At 39.0% G+C, this 18,578-nt stretch overlaps 2 protein-coding genes across 2 annotated transcripts; one reads left to right on the top strand and one right to left on the bottom strand.

Moving 5' to 3' along the window:
* Positions 1 to 803: 803 nt before the first annotated feature.
* edrf1 (erythroid differentiation regulatory factor 1) lies at positions 804 to 13,558 on the bottom strand. The gene is made up of 25 exons (XM_073869954.1): positions 13,106 to 13,558; positions 12,593 to 12,795; positions 12,424 to 12,490; positions 12,185 to 12,310; positions 11,173 to 11,297; positions 10,951 to 11,093; positions 10,284 to 10,378; positions 9,788 to 9,909; positions 9,564 to 9,673; positions 9,338 to 9,487; positions 9,147 to 9,258; positions 8,946 to 9,057; positions 8,601 to 8,867; positions 7,328 to 7,399; positions 5,677 to 5,818; positions 5,387 to 5,578; positions 4,982 to 5,182; positions 4,670 to 4,891; positions 4,278 to 4,504; positions 3,557 to 3,715; positions 3,331 to 3,480; positions 3,104 to 3,257; positions 2,919 to 3,037; positions 1,674 to 1,846; positions 804 to 1,582 (listed from the first exon to the last, which is right to left on the bottom strand). The coding sequence occupies exons 1-25, from the start codon at positions 13,187 to 13,189 to the stop codon at positions 1,420 to 1,422; spliced, it is 3,690 nt and encodes a 1,229-aa protein (XP_073726055.1). The 5' UTR covers positions 13,190 to 13,558; the 3' UTR covers positions 804 to 1,419.
* Positions 13,559 to 14,132: 574 nt separating this feature from the next.
* Positions 14,133 to 15,394, top strand: tex36 (testis expressed 36). The gene is made up of 4 exons (XM_055172125.2): positions 14,133 to 14,333; positions 14,412 to 14,552; positions 14,673 to 14,753; positions 14,839 to 15,394. The coding sequence occupies exons 1-4, from the start codon at positions 14,283 to 14,285 to the stop codon at positions 15,142 to 15,144; spliced, it is 579 nt and encodes a 192-aa protein (XP_055028100.2). The 5' UTR covers positions 14,133 to 14,282; the 3' UTR covers positions 15,145 to 15,394.
* The last annotated feature ends 3,184 nt before the right edge of the window (positions 15,395 to 18,578 follow it).

Genomic DNA, 18,578 nt, shown 5'->3' with positions numbered 1-18,578 from the left:
AAAGTAAAAAATATTACAATTTAAATAAAAAGAGATTCTACAAAATAAATTAAAAAATAGAATAAAGAGGGTATACAATACAATTCTTTCAAAATGAGGAATTTTACGCATTGTAATATGCCATAGTCTTGCCATAGGATTTGAAACTCCTTTCAATGTTTCAAAATAAATCTTCATCTGAACCTTAATTGGGTAATATTGTACTTATAATGGGCTTAATCCGAGCTCATTTGCATTTATGAATGTAGAACTTACCATATAAAATAATAATATAAATATATATATATATATATATAAGCATTGTAACAACATTGTAGTTAATTTAATGTTGGTGGTGTACATCACAACTATAACGTCATAGTCGGTGTTATGTTGAGATGGGCCTGTTTTCCAGCGATCTTTTGTGTGCTCAAGGTTTATATTAGCAGGAAACAATCGTGTTTGAGGCTCACGATATGACATTATCATGTACAGAACTCTTATTATTCATCTATGCCTAGGTAAATACAGTTTTGAGAGTACAGCACCTTTAAATTAATCCTAACATAAAGTTTAAATTAACTGATATAAACTAACATATGCCAATTGATAACTAAAATAAGATAGATATTTGGATAGATGTTTACTTGTTGTATTTTGATTAGCAACTTGAGATTTTTGATTCTTTTTACTTTTGCTTATTGACAAGAGTTTAGTTCAGTTTCCTCAAAAGCTATCATTGTTTAGCCAGCTATAAGAAATTAGATTTTTTTTAAATAGAAATGTTTTGAGTTTCATGTTTAGATTAACGACAGACCAAACCATAGCGTTTTTAAAATCTTTATTGCAGACTTGTAAAAGCCAAGCCAACACAAATGACCTTAAACAATACATCGGTTGCATTGAGGCTTGCTAAATTATTGCACATTTTTGTATTTCAATTCAATGAATATCAGCTTATTCATACACTAAAAAATGAAAAGGTCCATGAATATGTTCCAGCCCCAAGTGTGTGAAACAGCCTCACAGGTTCACATTTTGTACATATTGTCTAATTAGAAATAAATATCTGCTCTACAAACAACTGTACAGTTTGGATTTCTCATCATCATTTGTTTTCATTTCAAACAAATGTCACAAAATCATTGATGAGTGTATAATGAGTGTATGTCTGCTCACATAGGACGTCTTGTAACATATACTGTATGACTATGAGCATAAGGAAAGGCACTGCTGGTGAAAGCGGTGTTCACATTTCTAAGGTTCTTCTCAAAGTTGATATCACGCCATCTTTTATAATGCCTTATTTCATCAGCTTTTATCATCCAAGAGCAGGATTGTTTTAACCTTATCCAAACATTCCCAATACAAACACGATTAGGAAGCCAAAGACAGGAGCGTGCTTTAGACTGTTCAAACCAGCTGGTTTATAAGTAAATCTCAAGATGTTGATCTGGTTTCTTCACTTCCTGTGGGTGGGTTCAGCTGATCCAGCAGCTCCAGATAGAGGGAAACCCGCTGGATGAGCGGGACGGACTTCTCGGCCCGTAACAGTCGAGAATATACGTTCTTGTAGGCCTTCACCTGCTCCTCTTCTTTAACACTACACATGTTAAATTCATAAAAAATAAAAGTGTTTCAGTAACATAATGTGAAAATATAAAGGTTGTGTGTATAGATGTCATATCCCTCACCTGAGTTTACGTTTACTTGCAGTACTGAGTTTCATCATCTGAAGCAGCAGGAAGGAGAAACTGGGTTCAAACACGCCCATTAACTTCACAACTTCTTCTGTGTTTAGTTCAGATGAGGAACCATCTGAACCCTGGACTTCTGCAGGCTTATCAGAGTCTTCAAGAGTGAGTATCTGTCCACAGAATACAATAAATCAAGAAAAACATTGGGTGCATTGAACTTTCTGCCTTACCAATCAATGGCAGGTGGTTTAATTTTGTTTCTAAGCATGTGACATTTTAATACATTTGTGTATTATTTGCACATTTGAAATAAACTTAAAGGATTAGTCCATTTTCTTAAAAAAAATCCAGATAATTTACTCACCACCATGTCATCCAAAATGTTAATGTCTTTCTTTGTTCAGTTGAGAAGAAATTTTGTTTTTTGAAGAAAACATTCCAGGATTCCTCCCATTCTAATGGACTCCAATGGACCCCAACACTTAACAGTTTGAATGCAGTTTAAAATTGCAGTATTAAAGGACTTTAAACATTTCAACGAGGCATAAGAGTCTTATCTAGCAAAACGATTGTCATTTTTGGCCAAAAAAATAAAAAATATGCACTTTTAAACCACATCTTCTCGTCTATCTCTGGTCCTGTGACGTGCCAGCGTGACCTTACGTAATTGCGTAGTGGCGTCGAAGGGTCACGTGTTACATACTGTATATGAAACGCACATTTGCGGACCATTTTAAACAATAAACTGACATTAATTAGTATCATTCCACATACAACAATGTCAGAACGGTCCTCTTTCTCCACACTTGTAAACACTGGGCGAAGTTTCGATACATCATCCGTGACCTCTTGATGTGAAGACGTATCACGTGAGATCGCGCTGGCGCGCCACAGGACCGGCGACAGAGGAGAAGTTGTGGTTTAAAAGTGCATATTTTTTATTTTTCTTGTCAAAAATGTCAATTGTTTCGCGAGATAAGACACCCATGCCTCGCCTGAGATCATCCAGAGTCCTTTGAAACTGCAATTTTAAACTGCATTAAAACTGCCAAGTGCTGGGGTCCATCAAAGTCCATCAAAATGAGAAAAACCCTGGAATGTTTACCTCAAAAAAAACAATTTTTTTCTCGACTGAACAAAGAAAGACATCAACATTTCTGATGACATGGTGGCGAATAAATTGTCTGGTCCTTTTTTTAAGAAAATTGACTAATCCTTTAAACTTTGTGTGCGTATATTTACCACTTTCTCCTCTTGCTCCATTAGTTCTTTATGGATGAGTTTGAAAGCGTGTCGAGTTTCGCGCATCGTCTCCAGCGCTCCCGTCAGAGTCTTCAGTTTGACTGCATTGCTGTTCTGACCTGAAAACAAAACATCTTAGTTTCTGTATCATCTTGTCATTGTCTCCTGTGGCACACGTTTCTTACCTGCCATGGTGAACTCAGCAAACGCCACTCTCTCCAAAAGCGTGCGGAGCAGCTCGCACGGGGCGTCGCTCAGATTCACAAAGAGACGCACGGCCTTACTGTAATGCTGCTCCGCCTGAGCCTTGTGTTGCTTCCGGATGCTTTCGTCTCCAACCTGAGAGGAAAAACAGTTTGAGTGTGCTACAAAGCACAGCGTTGTAAGTTAACATCTGCATTTGATCATGTACCTGGTTACGGTAACAGCTGTGGTACATTGAAGCCAGTCTGTGATGGATAGTCGCCGCTCTGTACTGGTATAGCGGCTGGCGGGCGGATTCTGTCTGGAGGTCGCAGTACCGCAGGGACTTCATCATCGTCTCCGTGACCTCCCTCTCGATCTGAAACACATCACGATCAAATCTCATCATCTCAGGCTGACGGCAGTGTGTCTTGTGAGAATGAAGTGTGTGGTACCTGCTCTTGTGCTTTGCGGGACAGTGGGGCATAATCCTGAAGAAGTGTGGCCAAAGTGAAATATGTTGTCGAAAGTTCCCAGTTTACAGAATCCCAGACTGCTGAATGACTGTCTCTGCAACCCAGGGACTTTAGGGCTTTCTGATAGTATTCAATCGCCTAAATGTGACAGACAGATATTAGTTTATCAGTGGAGGACAATCCCATTTTTACTGCCATGTCTGCCAATATTAACATCAGACTGAATGCCAGTTAGATTACAAGCTAAGCTACAAAAACAACATGAAATGCATTATGCAATATTACAGAAGTCAAAGGTGCAATGTGCGACTTTTAGAAGGATCTCTTGACAAAAACACAATATAATATGCATAACTATATTATCAGTGGTGTATAAAGGACCGTACAAAATGAAATGTTTTGTTTTTGAAGTCGCCAATTCGCACCATCATGTTTCTACAGTAGCCTTAAACGGACAAACTGTTTGATAGATTGCGTTTTTGTTACTACGTTGTCTCAGACGATGACGTGTTTTTTCTGTGGCAGACCAATCACAGCGCTTGCGGTGCACGTAGCATTGATGTACTGTTACATTATGGGAGGCGTGCTAGTCAGGATACCCTGTATGCTAATGCGTAGAGTTCGCGTGTCTCTGCGTAGGCTACGTCGTACAATCGACACAGAAGTATAAAGCCCGCTTTAGATGTGTGTAAATTTTTACCTTATTGTAGTATAAAGCTTCTTCGGGTGAGAACTCCCCGCGGCTTCGCTCCGATGTCACGACACAGTGAGCCTGTGCGCAGATGCGCATGAGACGTCCGATGTTACACAGCAGCAGGGCCGTGTTCACAGGGTCTGAAATCGCTTGGAAATTCTGCATGCCCTTCTCGAAACACGAGAAACTCTTCTTCCACAACTCCTGCTCGGCCACGCACACACTCCTGCGCTCTGGAGGAAGTAAGAGACAAGGATTACTAATCAGTTCTTCACAAACATCTTTAAAGGGGCCTATCAAATAGGTTCGACCCCTGCCAAGTAGCTATCATCATCATCGTGCTCTTCTAGGGACTGTATCAATAACTTCACCAACCTTAAAAAAAATAAACTTCTCACCTCCTTCTTTCTCGGTCTGCATGGCCGCCGCTTGGTTCATGTAGAAGACGCCCATCTCGTTGCGGATGTTGCCGAGCCGTTTCAGAACCTGACCCAACTGCTCCTGTCCCAAATCTTTCAGCACTCCTGAGGTCAAAAGATCATGGGCAGCTTCATAACACTTTCTGCTGATGATCAGCTGGTACTCCAGGTCTGTGGCCAGATCGGTGGCCATGCTGAAGGCTAAGAAGGGAAAAACAAATCATTGGTCAGTATGCTAATTTGTAAAAACCAATATTGCGGTCGAAGAGGTTTGTCATCTGGTTTTCATACCCTGGCAGGAGCTCTCACGATGCAGGCAGTGTAAGATCTCCTGGTCATCTTTGGTCTGATAGTTGTACTCCTCGAGGTATGCTGCTCTGTTGGAGGCGTTCTGGGCCAACATCAGCTGAACATCTCCACACAGAGACAGACACTGACAGTGAAACAAAAGCACCTGTGGGTGGAGACCACCACTGATGGAGCAATACGCATCTACAGACAGAGAGAATATACATATTTAGCTCTCAAATACCTGCGGTTTACTGTGGCACAACTAGTAAAGCACGGTGCTAGCAACACCAAGATCATGGAATTGATTCCCAGGACATGAATCTATAACCTGCAGTTAAAATCTTTTAACTACTAAACCACACCACTGCACATTTTTGTACGTTGTCAAATGCCGGACTTTCTTACCATGACACTGCAAAGCCAGTTTGATGTAGCGCAGTGCACGGCCGTACTTCAGCAGGTTGGACGCAGCATCTGACAGGACGTAGTAAGCTTTCGACGCTTTCAGGAAAAGCTGCTGTTTCACACGGTGCTGCCAGGTGCCCGGGATCATACCGGAGCGCGTCGGCACCGTTAGTTCCTCGTTACACGGACCAACTGAACCATGAAGGACAGTGAAGGAGACACGGTTAAAGACAAGGCATCACCGAAAAGGACAACATCAGTCTCTGGTTGAGTATCGGAGGATTACTCACCTCTGTCCAGGAGGAGAGCGATCTCCTTCTCCACATCTCCTGTTTGAGATCTTTCCTCATACTTCAGAGGAATCGGGGTGGTGGGGTCGGCTGCAGGTAGGTCACTCTCTTTCTTTATACTGCTGTCTACTGCTTTTAGACCCTACACAAAAAAACGTACATGTTAGATATCTCCTCAATTAAGAGAAAAAGATGAGTTTTTACGGCAATCCATATTTCAGCTAGGTCTACAGACACTCGAGTTTTATACTCTTTTTTTTTTAGAGTACTTACATTTTATATAAGACAGTTTAAACAAATTTGGAAAAAATTGTTTAGACAATTCCTGCCTATCCTGCCTTTAAAACGTCTAATACAACAAGTCTGGTGGTGGTGGCATAATGCTGCGTTTACACAAACCACGTTTCAGGCGTCAAAACCGCGCCTAGTTTGCCGCTTGAACAGTTTGAATGCACTTCCCTCTAGACGCGCGGAAAAAGTAAACATTTGACGCGCATCAGAGGCAAAATCCGCTTCTTGTGGGAGGGGCAAGTGCTATGCGGTTGCCTGTTTCCAAGATGACTGATGTTGATTGTGTATTTATCAAGAGAGTTACCGGTTTGTAAGTAAGGTCCTTTTTATTCCTGTATCTATAGACATAAGAACTTATCGTATAGCTCCGGGTGACTGCTTCGGACAATATCAAGCGTTCCTTCAGGTCGAATGAGTGACTCCGGGTGGTGCTGCCGCCACAGCATCAAGCAGGCTCCTGATTGGTTAACGCGGCGCGGAATTCCGCCAAAGTTAAAATTTTTTAACTCTGGCGTCAGATGCAAATTTTCGCGTCAAACGCAAAATGTAAAAAGCACCATTCGCGCGTACCGCGGCCTGCGCTCAATTCGGGCTAGTGCTGCACAATTAATCGCATCACAATCGCAATCGCAATGTCAGCCTGTTCGATTATATGACAGCAAAATGTTGCAATTATAAATAAATAAATGTGTGGACTTGTTAACACAAACTTTCTGATAACAGTTTGATGATTTTTCTTGCTGTTTAAAAAAAGAAAGAAAAACGAACAAAAAAGGCAGTGCACGTGTGGCATGCACGTGTGTGGTGTGCGTCGTGACTTATACCAGAGCGAAGATGGATGCAGAGGAGGTTGACAATGATCTGGTAGCTAAAAAAAAACTCTACGTCTGTTTTATGCCGGAATTTTAGATTTAGGATTACTGACACTAAGCAGTTGCTACATCATGTGGCAATACGAAAACATTTCTAGTTTTACAAATACACATTTTAGCATTATCACTAAACTGTGTGTGGATTTTCCTTAAAACCCATCAAGTTGACTCATGATACCATTTAGTATAATCGCAATCGCACATTGCAATATTAGCATCAATAACCGCAATGGGAAAAATTACCCAAATCGTGCAGCCCTAATTCGGGCCATTCACGCGCGAATGAAGCGGAATCGCGTCTTCCGCGCCAAACGCCTCATTCGCGCCGCGAGACCTCCAGACGTGCATCAACGCGTCTTCACATTGATTTAACATTGAAATCACTTGCGCTACACGCCTCTACCGCGGTTGGTGTAAACGCAGCATTAGACTTTTGCACAGTACTGAATATAAAGAAAATGCACATTAACACAATCCACTGCACTTACTTTAAGAACATAGCTGAGAACCAGTCGACACTTCTCTTCTTTGTCTTGTGACACAGGAAACGAATAGTTAGGCTGAAAGAGAGCAAGAAATTTGTTATAATCGCTCTAAGCGAATTGACGCGTTTTAGACCATAAAACATTTTTTGTTACATACAGCAAACATCTCCTCACTATCTGCTTGCTGCCTGTCCGCTGATCAAACTGTAAAAAAACGCGATCTCTGTAGACAGCTCAGGCTCGACAAACGGCAATATCAACATAGTGGCCAAACCTAGCACAACAAAACATAACAAAGTGTTCCAGCCAATAAACGACAAGAAGTTTTTGGGGGGGGGGTTTGGGCGCGTTCATGAAAGCACGCACGGGAGCGGGAGGGGGAGGCGTTAGCTACGCTCCGTTTGTTTGAAAACAGTTCAAACATCAACAGGAAGTGACGTCGCACATTATTCGCTTAGAGAGCCTTTAAAGGTGCAGTGTGTAATTTTTAGAAGGATCTCTTGACAGAAATGCAAAATAATATACAAAACTATATTATGAGGGGTGTATAAAGACCTATCATAATGAACCGTTATGTGTTTATTAACTTAGAACGAGACCTTTTTATCTACATAGGTCCCCTTACATGGAAGTCACCATTTTGTGCCGCCATTTTCTACAGAAGCCCTTAACAGACATTTTTTTTTACTAAGTTGTCCCCGACGATGACATGTTTGTACTGTGGCGGCTACCGTAGCTTTTCTATGTGTTTCAAAAGCAAGGGGCGAGCAGTGGATTAAGCTGTTGGTTGCAATTCGCAACCTCACCACTAGATGCCGCTAAAATTTACACACTGCATCTTTAACAAAGGTAGTGATTGTAAAATTTTGCAGCATCTAGTGGTGAGATTGCGAATTGCAACCAACAGCTCACCCCTCAATTTCAAAACGCATATGGTAGCCGCCATAGGACAACCATGTCGTCGTCTGAGACAACGTAGGGATGAAACGCACTCAATAGAACAGTTTGTACGTTTAGGGCTACTCTATGTGGATAAAAAAGTCTCATTCTAAGGTAATAAAAACAACACAGTTCATTATTTAAGGTCACCACTGATAATATAGTTATGTATTATAATGCATTTCTGTCAAAAGATCCTACTAAAAGTTACACAATGCACCTTTAAAAAGAAAGAAATCCATTAAGTCCCTCAAGCAATTTCCAGTAAATACATCTCAACATTTTAACTTGACTGCACAAAAGAAACAGTTCTCCAACATAAACATTCAAGTCATACTCTGATCTGGTGAGTGCTCTTGTATTTCTCAGGAACAGACAGCTCCCCGACAGACTTTATGATAGCCACGGCTTTGGAGTCATCCTGTGGCTTAGAGGAGGTTCTGTAGGAGCATCCGTCATCTTCATCTGTCTCCTCCTCCTCCTCTTCATCACTGTAGCTGTCTTCAGACCCTCCGCCCTTCAGAGATTCCCCGTCGCTCGCCTCTTCATTCACATCGTCTAACTGGAAGAGTTCTGCTAGCATGTAGTGGGCAGAGGCGATGATCTACACCGGCACACGGAGAACATGATGAGAAATCACATGAGGCAAGAATAGTGTAGAGAGACTTCTGTAGTTTTATACCTGTGGATGTCTCTCCTCATCCAGTAGTTTAATACAGTTGAGTAACAGAGTTCGGATTGTGCCGTAGTTCTTCCCGTTTTGGCTTTTCTTTAGGATCATGTTACTGGCAACTCTGTGATACAAAACAACATTTTGTTTGGGATACTCATGCAGACAACGGCAGGGGAACATGAGAGATGGTGTTATAAAGGTAAATCGTACTTGTAGAGCAGCACAGCTACAGGTAACGTGAAAGGGTTTTGGCATTTCTCCTCGGCTGCCTCTTCGCAAAGGGTTGTGAGATCGTACAACTTCACGATGTCACTTCCACTGGCTGGATAGAGGATAAAATGTTTTGTAATAGTTGTTTGTAACAATGACCTAAAATCACAATGAAATAAAGAGTGACAAACCTTTGAAAAGCCAGTAGGTGTGGCCTTCTTTGGTACAGTTGGATTTTAGGAACGATAGGATATTCTGTGCAATGTCCTTCACAACTCGCGTCGAAAATCTGGAATTCTCCAAATCTGGGATGTCCTCTGTTTTTATCATCTCGTATTTCTATAAACAAGAGGATGTTCAATGCCTGTACTTATAGATATACTTTACTAACATATATTTCTATATTCTCGTATTTCTGTACGATGCCATTAACATGAAAACACATGACCAACTCTGGTACATTACACATTAAATTATCCAGCCAGTAGTCAATTCCTGTCAGGACGTTGATTGGTTTATTGTTGTCCCTGGTTGGAGAGAAAAAAATCACTTTATTCATGCCATTCAGAGTAGCTATAAAATGTATACATTCTAAAACAAATTAAATGTGCTTAAATTGTGTGAAAAGGTTAAACTCTGACCGGAGTCGGAGACTGACTGCAGGGTATCGACCACCTCCAAATATTGGCATATTTGATCCCACAAGCATGTGGATGTCCTCAAAAGTCCATAAAATGTTTCGGACAAAGTCGTTCTTTAAACCCTGGGACACAGAGTAACACGGTAAGTTAACCAGCATTAATGATAAGTTTTGAAATTAATATGCATCACTTTATGAAATTGCAAACTTTGTCTGACATTGGTCAAACAAATAGATATCTGCACAAAGCTCACATCAATAGATTAGCAAATGGTGCTATGTTGGACTGGTGGTGTCTGGCACGAACAAGCAGAGCTATGTTTTAATACTTTCAGGGGAATTTAACCCGCAAATGACTTACTTTTACTTGTCCCTGGATATTAAGCTGGTACAGGAGATAATATATTGATATGATAAAAAGGACAGACATCACCTTCGTGCTAAATAGCTCTGAAATCATGAAAATGTGAAATGTAAACAACATTTATAATTATTACCTGGCTGTTTTCCCCTTCATTGAATAATGTAGGCAGGTTTTGCTCTTTAGGAATTGAAGACACATGACCAAAATCATAAGTGTCCACCTGCTCCTGGAAAACATAAGCGAAGTGGAGGACTCAGTCCTGGACTCAAAACATGTGTCTTAAAGGGGACATTTCACAAGACTTTTTTAAGATGTAATATAAATCTTGGTGTATCCCAGAGTACGTTTGTGAAGTTTCAGCTCATTATAGTTTCAACTTATTATAACATGTTAAAATTGCAACTTTGTAGGTGTCAGCAAAAATTATGAAATGAAAACACTGATCACCATGATGGTGGTTTGTTAAATTAAAACTCAATTGTGCTGTCAATTATTTCTCTCTCCATCTCTCTCTCTCTGCACTGAATGGCAGTGCCGCGATTGGATAGTGCAGATTAATGGGCGGTATTATCATAATAAGAATCCCTTTTGACATCACAAGGGGAGCCAAATTTCAATTACTTATTTTCCACATGCTTGCAGAGTATGGTTTACCAAAACTAAGTTACTGGGTTGATCTTTTCACATTTTCTAGGTTGATAGAAGCACTGGGGACCCAATTATAGCACTTAAACATGGAAAATCTGATTTTAATGATATGTCCACTTTAGGAAATGAGCTAGATTAGAAAAACTGCTCCTCTTTGGGTATTGCAGGCTCCTCTGAAGCAGAAGAGGAATTGGTGAAGGTCGCAGGCCAAGACGACCCATCACTCCCCGTCCCACAACCCTCGCCTGCTGTCTGGTCTGTATCTGATGGCACGGGCACCCCGTTACTGTTAATACTGAGAGAATTGTAGAAATAATACAGTTAGGTCATGGTAGCTTATGTTTTAATGGAATGGTAACCATGTTAGTTCTCACCTGTAATAGAGAAATTTTGAGAGAATGGCTTTCTCATTCCAATGTTCTTTACTTTTCTTCTTTCTCTGCCACTTCTGGTCAATGAGACGCTGATAAAACTCCTTCAGCCATGTCCAGTCTCCGGTCTACAGCGAGAACAGTGTAACGTTTAATAAAGATGATCTCAAAGGTATTAGATAGTCACGATCAGCATTGTGCCACCATCAGCCTTCTTGTTTTAGCAAAGTTTGAATGACCATCCATATTTATTTTTCATTCTCTTTATTAAGATACACACATTAAGATTTCATAATTTAGGTTTAAGAGAGCGTGCAGGTTCCTGCTATTGCTCAAGTTTAAGATAAGCTCACACTTAAAGGGATAATTAATTTACTTTCCCTCATGTTGTTACAAACCTGTATAAATTTCTTTCTTCTGCTTAAAGGGGACATTTTACAAGCCATTTTTAAGGTGTAAAATAAATCATTGGTGTCCCCAGAGTACGTATGTGAAGTTTTAGCTCAAAATACCCCACAGAACATGTTAAAATGGCCACTTTAAAGGTGTAAGCAAAAATGCAAATGAGCTGATCTCAGCACTAAATGGCAGTGCTGTGTTTAGATGGTGCAGTATTATCCCCTTCTGACATCACGAGGGGAGACAAATTTCAATGACCTATTTTTTCACATGCTTGCAGAGAATGGTTTACCAAAGCTAAGTTACTGGGTTGTTCTTTTTCACATTTACTAGGTTAACACAAGCACTGCGGACCCAATTATACCACTTAAACATGGAAAAAAATCAGATTTTCATGATATGTCCCCTTTAACACAAATCAATGGTAGGAAAAAATACTAAGGAAGTCAATGGGGCTTCTGATCAGTTAAAATTAAATAAAGGTCATTATTGCAAAAAAAACAACAAATTTAAAGGTAGCATGGTGGCGTAAGACTTGCACAGTACTGTACATCCAAACACTGAGGTTCTGTGATGTAGTGGTAACCAGAATGATTCAGTAAACTTTATCTGTTACCTGTGATGATCTCATGAAGAGTTCCTGAATGTCAAGATCATCCAACAGCAGAGTGCCGCCAACTCGATGAACAGCCATGCTGACGTGAGACTTACTGTACGGGATCTTCAGCAACTTCTTAATGTTCTATTTAAAGAACCAATAAACATTTAACTTATTAATCTGTTCATTTATATAAACAAACAAACAAACAAAACAGATTCACAGCCCCGCTAACAACAACAGAAGACAGAACTCACCTCTGAATCAGACACAACATCAACATCATCACCAATACAGTCAATGAAGTCATACGCCATCCCAAAACTGAAATCAAATAGAAAACATGGAAATATCAGCTTTAAAGCTCACACCTAATACAGAGGTGCATGTTAATTACAGCTCAAATAAAAGTAAATTCAGTCATACCTAGAGAAAGGTTTGCTTTTCCGGCTAGACCCGAGCACCGTGGTCCCTGCAGGTCCCAGCTGGGCATTTTCTCTCAGCCAGTTAGCGGGAGGCAGTTTGAGGTCGGTCTTCTCCTGCAATAATGCATAGGTGCTGGGGGGCGGAGCCGCTGAATATTTCACTACTGCACGACTCTTCACTTCATTGTTGCCCAGATCCGCCCCCTACAAAATAAATGATAAACAATGTTGGCACAATCGATGCAGCACATGTATACCCATAATAACATTTTTTATTCTTATGCTATCAGGATGCTCTGTTGGTTCCCACCTGCCATATAACAGTCCAACAGAACTCAACATATTACCAGTAGAAACCATTATAGTTTCCTTTAAAACCAATACTATTTTCATGATTACTTTATAAATCCTGAAAGATTTCTATGATGCTGCTTTCTACTGATTCGGTTCAAATATATTCTAGGCCATGTGATAGAAACATTATTACTGTAACTCCAGTTACAAAGACTCAAACCTGTTTGTTGTCTTCACTGGGAGCACTGGTCTGTTCGTCCTCATCTCTCTGCTCCAACTCCGTCTTGTTATCCTGAGAGCTCATTATGTTCACCACAGTTATCCATCCAGAAACTTCACAAAACGACGAATTTGAGAATATAAAATATCCGATTCTATCACTTTATCCTGTGATTCATCATAAGTCTTCTTTCCTAGCTACACACATACCAGCATACATAACACCATCATGTGCTTTTATTAATATCCTGCGCGCTGTTTCAGCTTCGATATCGATATGTCTGTGTGATTTAAGCTTGACACTTTAAACGATAGCACCTAGTTAGATATTAGATTAATAACGAGTAAAATATGATTGATGTTTTGTAGATTTGAGCTCTGTATCTCATCTGGCAGCTTCTCACACTGATCACTGTAAACTTACAGAACCTCTTACCGGAAGCGGACGTGACGTCGCGACAACGCTTTCTAGAACGATGGAGAAAAGTGTAGAAACGCTGACAAATTATTCACAGTTTTAATTAAAATAATTTATTATCATAAAGATAGTTTTAATCTAACTACTTAATATAATATGTTATGAAATTAATAAATGTATTAACATTCAGATAATGTTTATATTTTATTTACATTTTTATGTTTTAGTTTCTATCACATTTTAATATTATATAAAGAAAGATTTATATATATATATTTGATGTAATGTAAAACATTTAAAATAAAATTAATGTTATTGTTTGTTTTAATTTTTTTGTGTTAAAATTTGTGCTAATTATTATTTTCGTGTTTTAATGATGATGCATTTTAGCATATATAATTAATATTTTATATAAATTGGTTTAACGGAAAATGTAGTTAATAAACATAATAAAAGTTAATAAACATAAACATTACTATTAATTCTTGTTTAATCCCATTTTGATTTTTTAGTGTGTGTAAAACATAGTTTTCTTGTTCTAATAAGTGAGTAGTTTAGCATTTTAATGTACAAACTTAAAAATATATATTTATATAATTTCATAAATATCGACTGTGTTCCGTCGTCATGGTTACAAAACCAGCGTCTTTGCTTTTAGTCACCTGAGTTCAATCAACGAGTCAACTGCGACATTTGGGAATGTAAAATTAAGTTATTTGCTTGTCTTGAAGGCATAAACATTAACATTCACATTGTAACAATGAGTAAAGGAGGCAAGAGATACTTCAACAAGAACAAGAGTGTAAACTGGGTAAGCTAAACTTCTTTAACCACCCATTCCTATCAATATTTAGCCTCTTTATTTAGTCTAGCTGTTCTTGTTTTCCAGGTTATGCATATGCAGACACCCAAAACAGAACAAACCAGAGAAATGTGTACCAGCACAGGTTTAATGCTGGCAAATGGGGTCACTCAACCCCTGACACAAGGAGAAAAGAGATATCCCAAAATATTCATTAATCTCGAAAAGGTCAGATACGGACATCAGTCATTTAGCATAATTATAGTGTATATTTCATTGGCATAAGAGGATGTTTGGCTTACAAAAGCATAATTCTGATCACATTAAAAGAAAAAAATTCAATTGCAGAAAACAGTGGGCAGAGACTATACATTATCAATGCATGATAATCTTCCAACTCTGCAGGACACTATTGAGGGGTATGATCAGGTAAATTTACCATATGTATTGATGTCTATTATAGTACATCTCTTTAATGTTTCTTAGTTATTTCCCCGTTTATGTATTTGTACAGGGCTTGGGGCGTAAGAAATGTCTTGATGAGAGACGACAGCATAATTCTCATTTCCGTCTATGCCAACAACACAACACTCTGCTTGGCTCAGAAAAGCAGTACCACTCTACGTATCAGACCGACTTCCTGCCCAAACAGGAAACAGAGGCCACAGGAGCCACAATTGCACGCCGCTTTCCTAAAAACCACTTAGCCCGGTCTCAAATGAATGCTTCAGCTCAGACTGGGGAGTGCTTCATGTGGTTTGGGAAACATGACTGTTACCAGCACACATCACTAAGTGTACTAGCCAATAGCAACCTTTAACCTATAGAGTTTTTAGCAGTTAATGTTTGTGACACTGAATATGGTGCTATTTGGGCATGTTTTTGACCAGCAGGTGGCAGTTTATTTCATTTTGATTATTTAAACCACTGATCTTGCAAGGCAAAACATAAATCTGATCAAGGTAGTGATGTATTTCTGTTTTATTTTATATAGAGAATAAATTATATATAAATAGATATTTTAGAGAAATTGCAATTTTATAATTGCTCAAGGGATTTAATGGTGACCTGAGTAATCTCATTATTGACCATTTCATCTTGAAGGAAATTTATGAGAAATGTTCAATTAAAATCTCTGAGTTTTGATTGCATCCTCTGGCAAATGTTAGCACGGTTTAAAGAGGACCTATTTCATTGCTAAGACAATGTTATTTTGGGTATTTGGTATAAAACAACGTGTTCATGTGGTTTTTGGTAAAAACACATTATTTTCCACATACCGCACATTTTTATAGCTCCAGATTTCACTCTCTTCCTGAAATGGACGGATTTGAAAAGCTCTCTGTCCCTGATTGGTCAGCTAATCTGTACGTTGTGATTGGCCTGAATACCTCCGATGTCAGACGGAAATGTGACGCTCCTTACCTTGTTTGAAATATTCGATTGTTAACAGGAATTAACTTACAGACTGTGAGTCCGAAGCGGGAGGAATTATGAAAATGTCGATCTTGTCTACATCACGAATCCCAGGAAGTAAACTACAATCCATGTGTTTGTTGTAGTCCAAGAAAAGAGATTTATGTTGGAGACGTATCGCGTTATCGTTTACTGGGGTTTGTACCTTTTGCATATCGTTAACATGTACCAATACACACTTATGCTGCGTTGAGACCAGCGGCGGTAGAGGCGTCAAGCGCGAGTGATTTCAATGTTAACACGTTGAGGTGTGTCTGGAGGTCTCGTGTCGCGAATGAGGCGTTTAGTGCGGCGTGGTAGACGCGGTTCCGCCTTATTTGCACGTCTAGTTCACGCGAATGGCGCGAATTGAGCATTGCCGCGGCAAACGCGCGAGTTGAAAAATTTTAACTTTGGCAGAAAAACGCGCCGCGTTGACCAAGCAGGAGCTTGCTCTAGTAGTGACATGATTACAGAAAGAGAGCGGAGTCGCAGAAGCCCCTCCCATGACGCGAATTTCCGCATGAATGTCTCGATGACTACAATTTCACGCACGGCTTTCACGAGTAAACTCAAAATGTTAAAGCGGCAAACTAGAGGCGATTTTGACGCCTCAAACACGGCTGGCGTGAACCCACGTTTACACACCAAAGGAAATTTAAAAACGTGAATCTGACAATAGGTGCTCTTTAAGACCTTTTGTGAGACACGTGTAACATTACAGGGGTCTAAAAAAGAGACTTCAGGACAGTGAGGCAAAAGTGTCCATTGGGTCTCCATTTTATCTCATTGCTGTTTAGAAACAGCAGGTATTAAAACTATACATTTTATAATAGCGTTATTGTCATTCAGAAGAATTTACTTGCATTTACATTTGTGTTTTACACTCTTAAAAATGAAGGTTTTACATATGACATTTCATAAACCAAGAGTACTGACCTGATGGTTAAAAGAGGGGAACAAATGTTAAAAATGGAAAAAGAGAAACATTTGACTCACTAGATTGAACAGTGCAGTGCTGCATTATCTCAAAGAGTCTCTTAAGATTGTCATTTTATTCGAGCAGGTGTTGCATTTAAAATACAGCTGTTTGTGTGTGCACCTGAAAAAGACCAGTAAAGAGGATCATCTGTGCCTTCTACTCCTTAAATAACATGTCAGCGATCCAGAGAGAGAGAAAGAGAGAATCTCTGTATTTTGTCCCCAATGTCTTATATTCCAAAGTGCAAGCCAAGAAAATGACATCTTATAATTAAGTATTTATTGCTTTGATGGTAATGGAACATTTCTTTCATAACCGATTCATGAAATACAAGACTGAAAAACATGTTGCCATGGTGATGGCACAAAGAATTCTCTTAACATTATTCTTTATTGTCCGACTTCTTGTAGGGACACCAATAGTCTCTCTTTTAGTTTTTTTTTTTAAGCTAAACATTGATTCAACAAGTATTTTCTTCATGTTCTTATTTATTTAAAAGCCAGACATTATCACATTTATCTCTGTTTGGAGAATCCAGATACTTAACAATTTAAACATTGGATCCACAACATATATCAAATGAAATGCAGAATAACACTTTTCAGATCAAAGCAATCTCCTTTTGACGTTTGAACGATAAGTAGCACCGTACAGAAATCAATTCAGACCCTCAAGTATTTTGAGATGTCTCATTCCTGTTTCTTTTTAGATTACTCCATTAGGTTTTTCCCAGAAAAGCAATCATACAAGTTGTCAATAGAGGTGCTAGAAATCTATTAAAACAAACCTGTCATGTTACTATGGCAACGAATGTCTCTTTGACAAGGATTAATGAAAGGATCGCCAGGTGTCAAGGTACATTAGAACATTAGAATGCATTGAGTTAATAGAGCCGATTAATCTGCATAAATCAGTTCTGAATTAGAGCCTTAACTTAAGGGCATTCCAGCCTAATCACTTCATTTCACTTGCCTCATTATAATTAATATTGCCAGATAATGAATTAATAAAACAGTCTGGCGTGTTTTACACGAGGGGTCAAGGCAAATAATTTAGCCTATGTCAGTCTTCAGTGATTATATAATGAGCTCATCTTAACACCAATTAACATTTTTTCCCCAGACGTGTGTAAACAAATGCTTCTTTGTAGTGCAGAAATTAATTCAATCTGCAATACTAACCCTAACCTAGATTGTTTCTATCTGGGAATTGTTGACTTTGATTTCTGATTGTTATAATTCAGGATGCATAATGCAGTTTAGTTTTCTCCCTGTCAACACCGTCTCTTTCTTAATGGTGTTATTGAATGATATCATTCACTGTTGCTGCTTCAGCTGTACCTCTTGTTTTCAGCTTGGCTCTGTGATGACTGTCTAACCTTGAGAAATGGCTGCGGGAGACCCGTCTCACAGCAGAATATACCTTCGGTGTGATGAAATATTCATTCAAATGAGGTAGAGAGGACTTGTGCATTAGAATAAGTCATTGTTAAAGATTGCTCGCATCAGTAGAGACGTATAATGCATCAATGTGAATAAATCACTATGAGATGTTACAACACAGAAAAACTCAAGCATTGTCAGGTGACAAAGTCATGACTGATTCAACTCACTCAAGCAAAAGGTTTAAAACAAGTAAAAACTAGGATTTAAAAAGGTCTAATTCAGAAATGCTGATTGTACAGTATGTTAAACAGGTTGTAAAAGAGGAGGCTGATATTACTGGTAATATTTTATATTGCGCTCTAAGAAATTAAACTCACAGGCAAAAAGGAAAAAAATAAATAAAACAAAGACAGAACCTACGAGTGCAATGAA

The sequence above is a fragment of the Misgurnus anguillicaudatus genome, chromosome 7 (genome assembly GCF_027580225.2).
Source record: "Misgurnus anguillicaudatus chromosome 7, ASM2758022v2, whole genome shotgun sequence".
Classification (NCBI taxonomy): domain Eukaryota; kingdom Metazoa; phylum Chordata; class Actinopteri; order Cypriniformes; family Cobitidae; genus Misgurnus; species Misgurnus anguillicaudatus.
The sequence above is the reverse complement of the archived record's forward strand: the minus strand, read 5'-3'. Positions and strand labels throughout refer to the sequence as shown.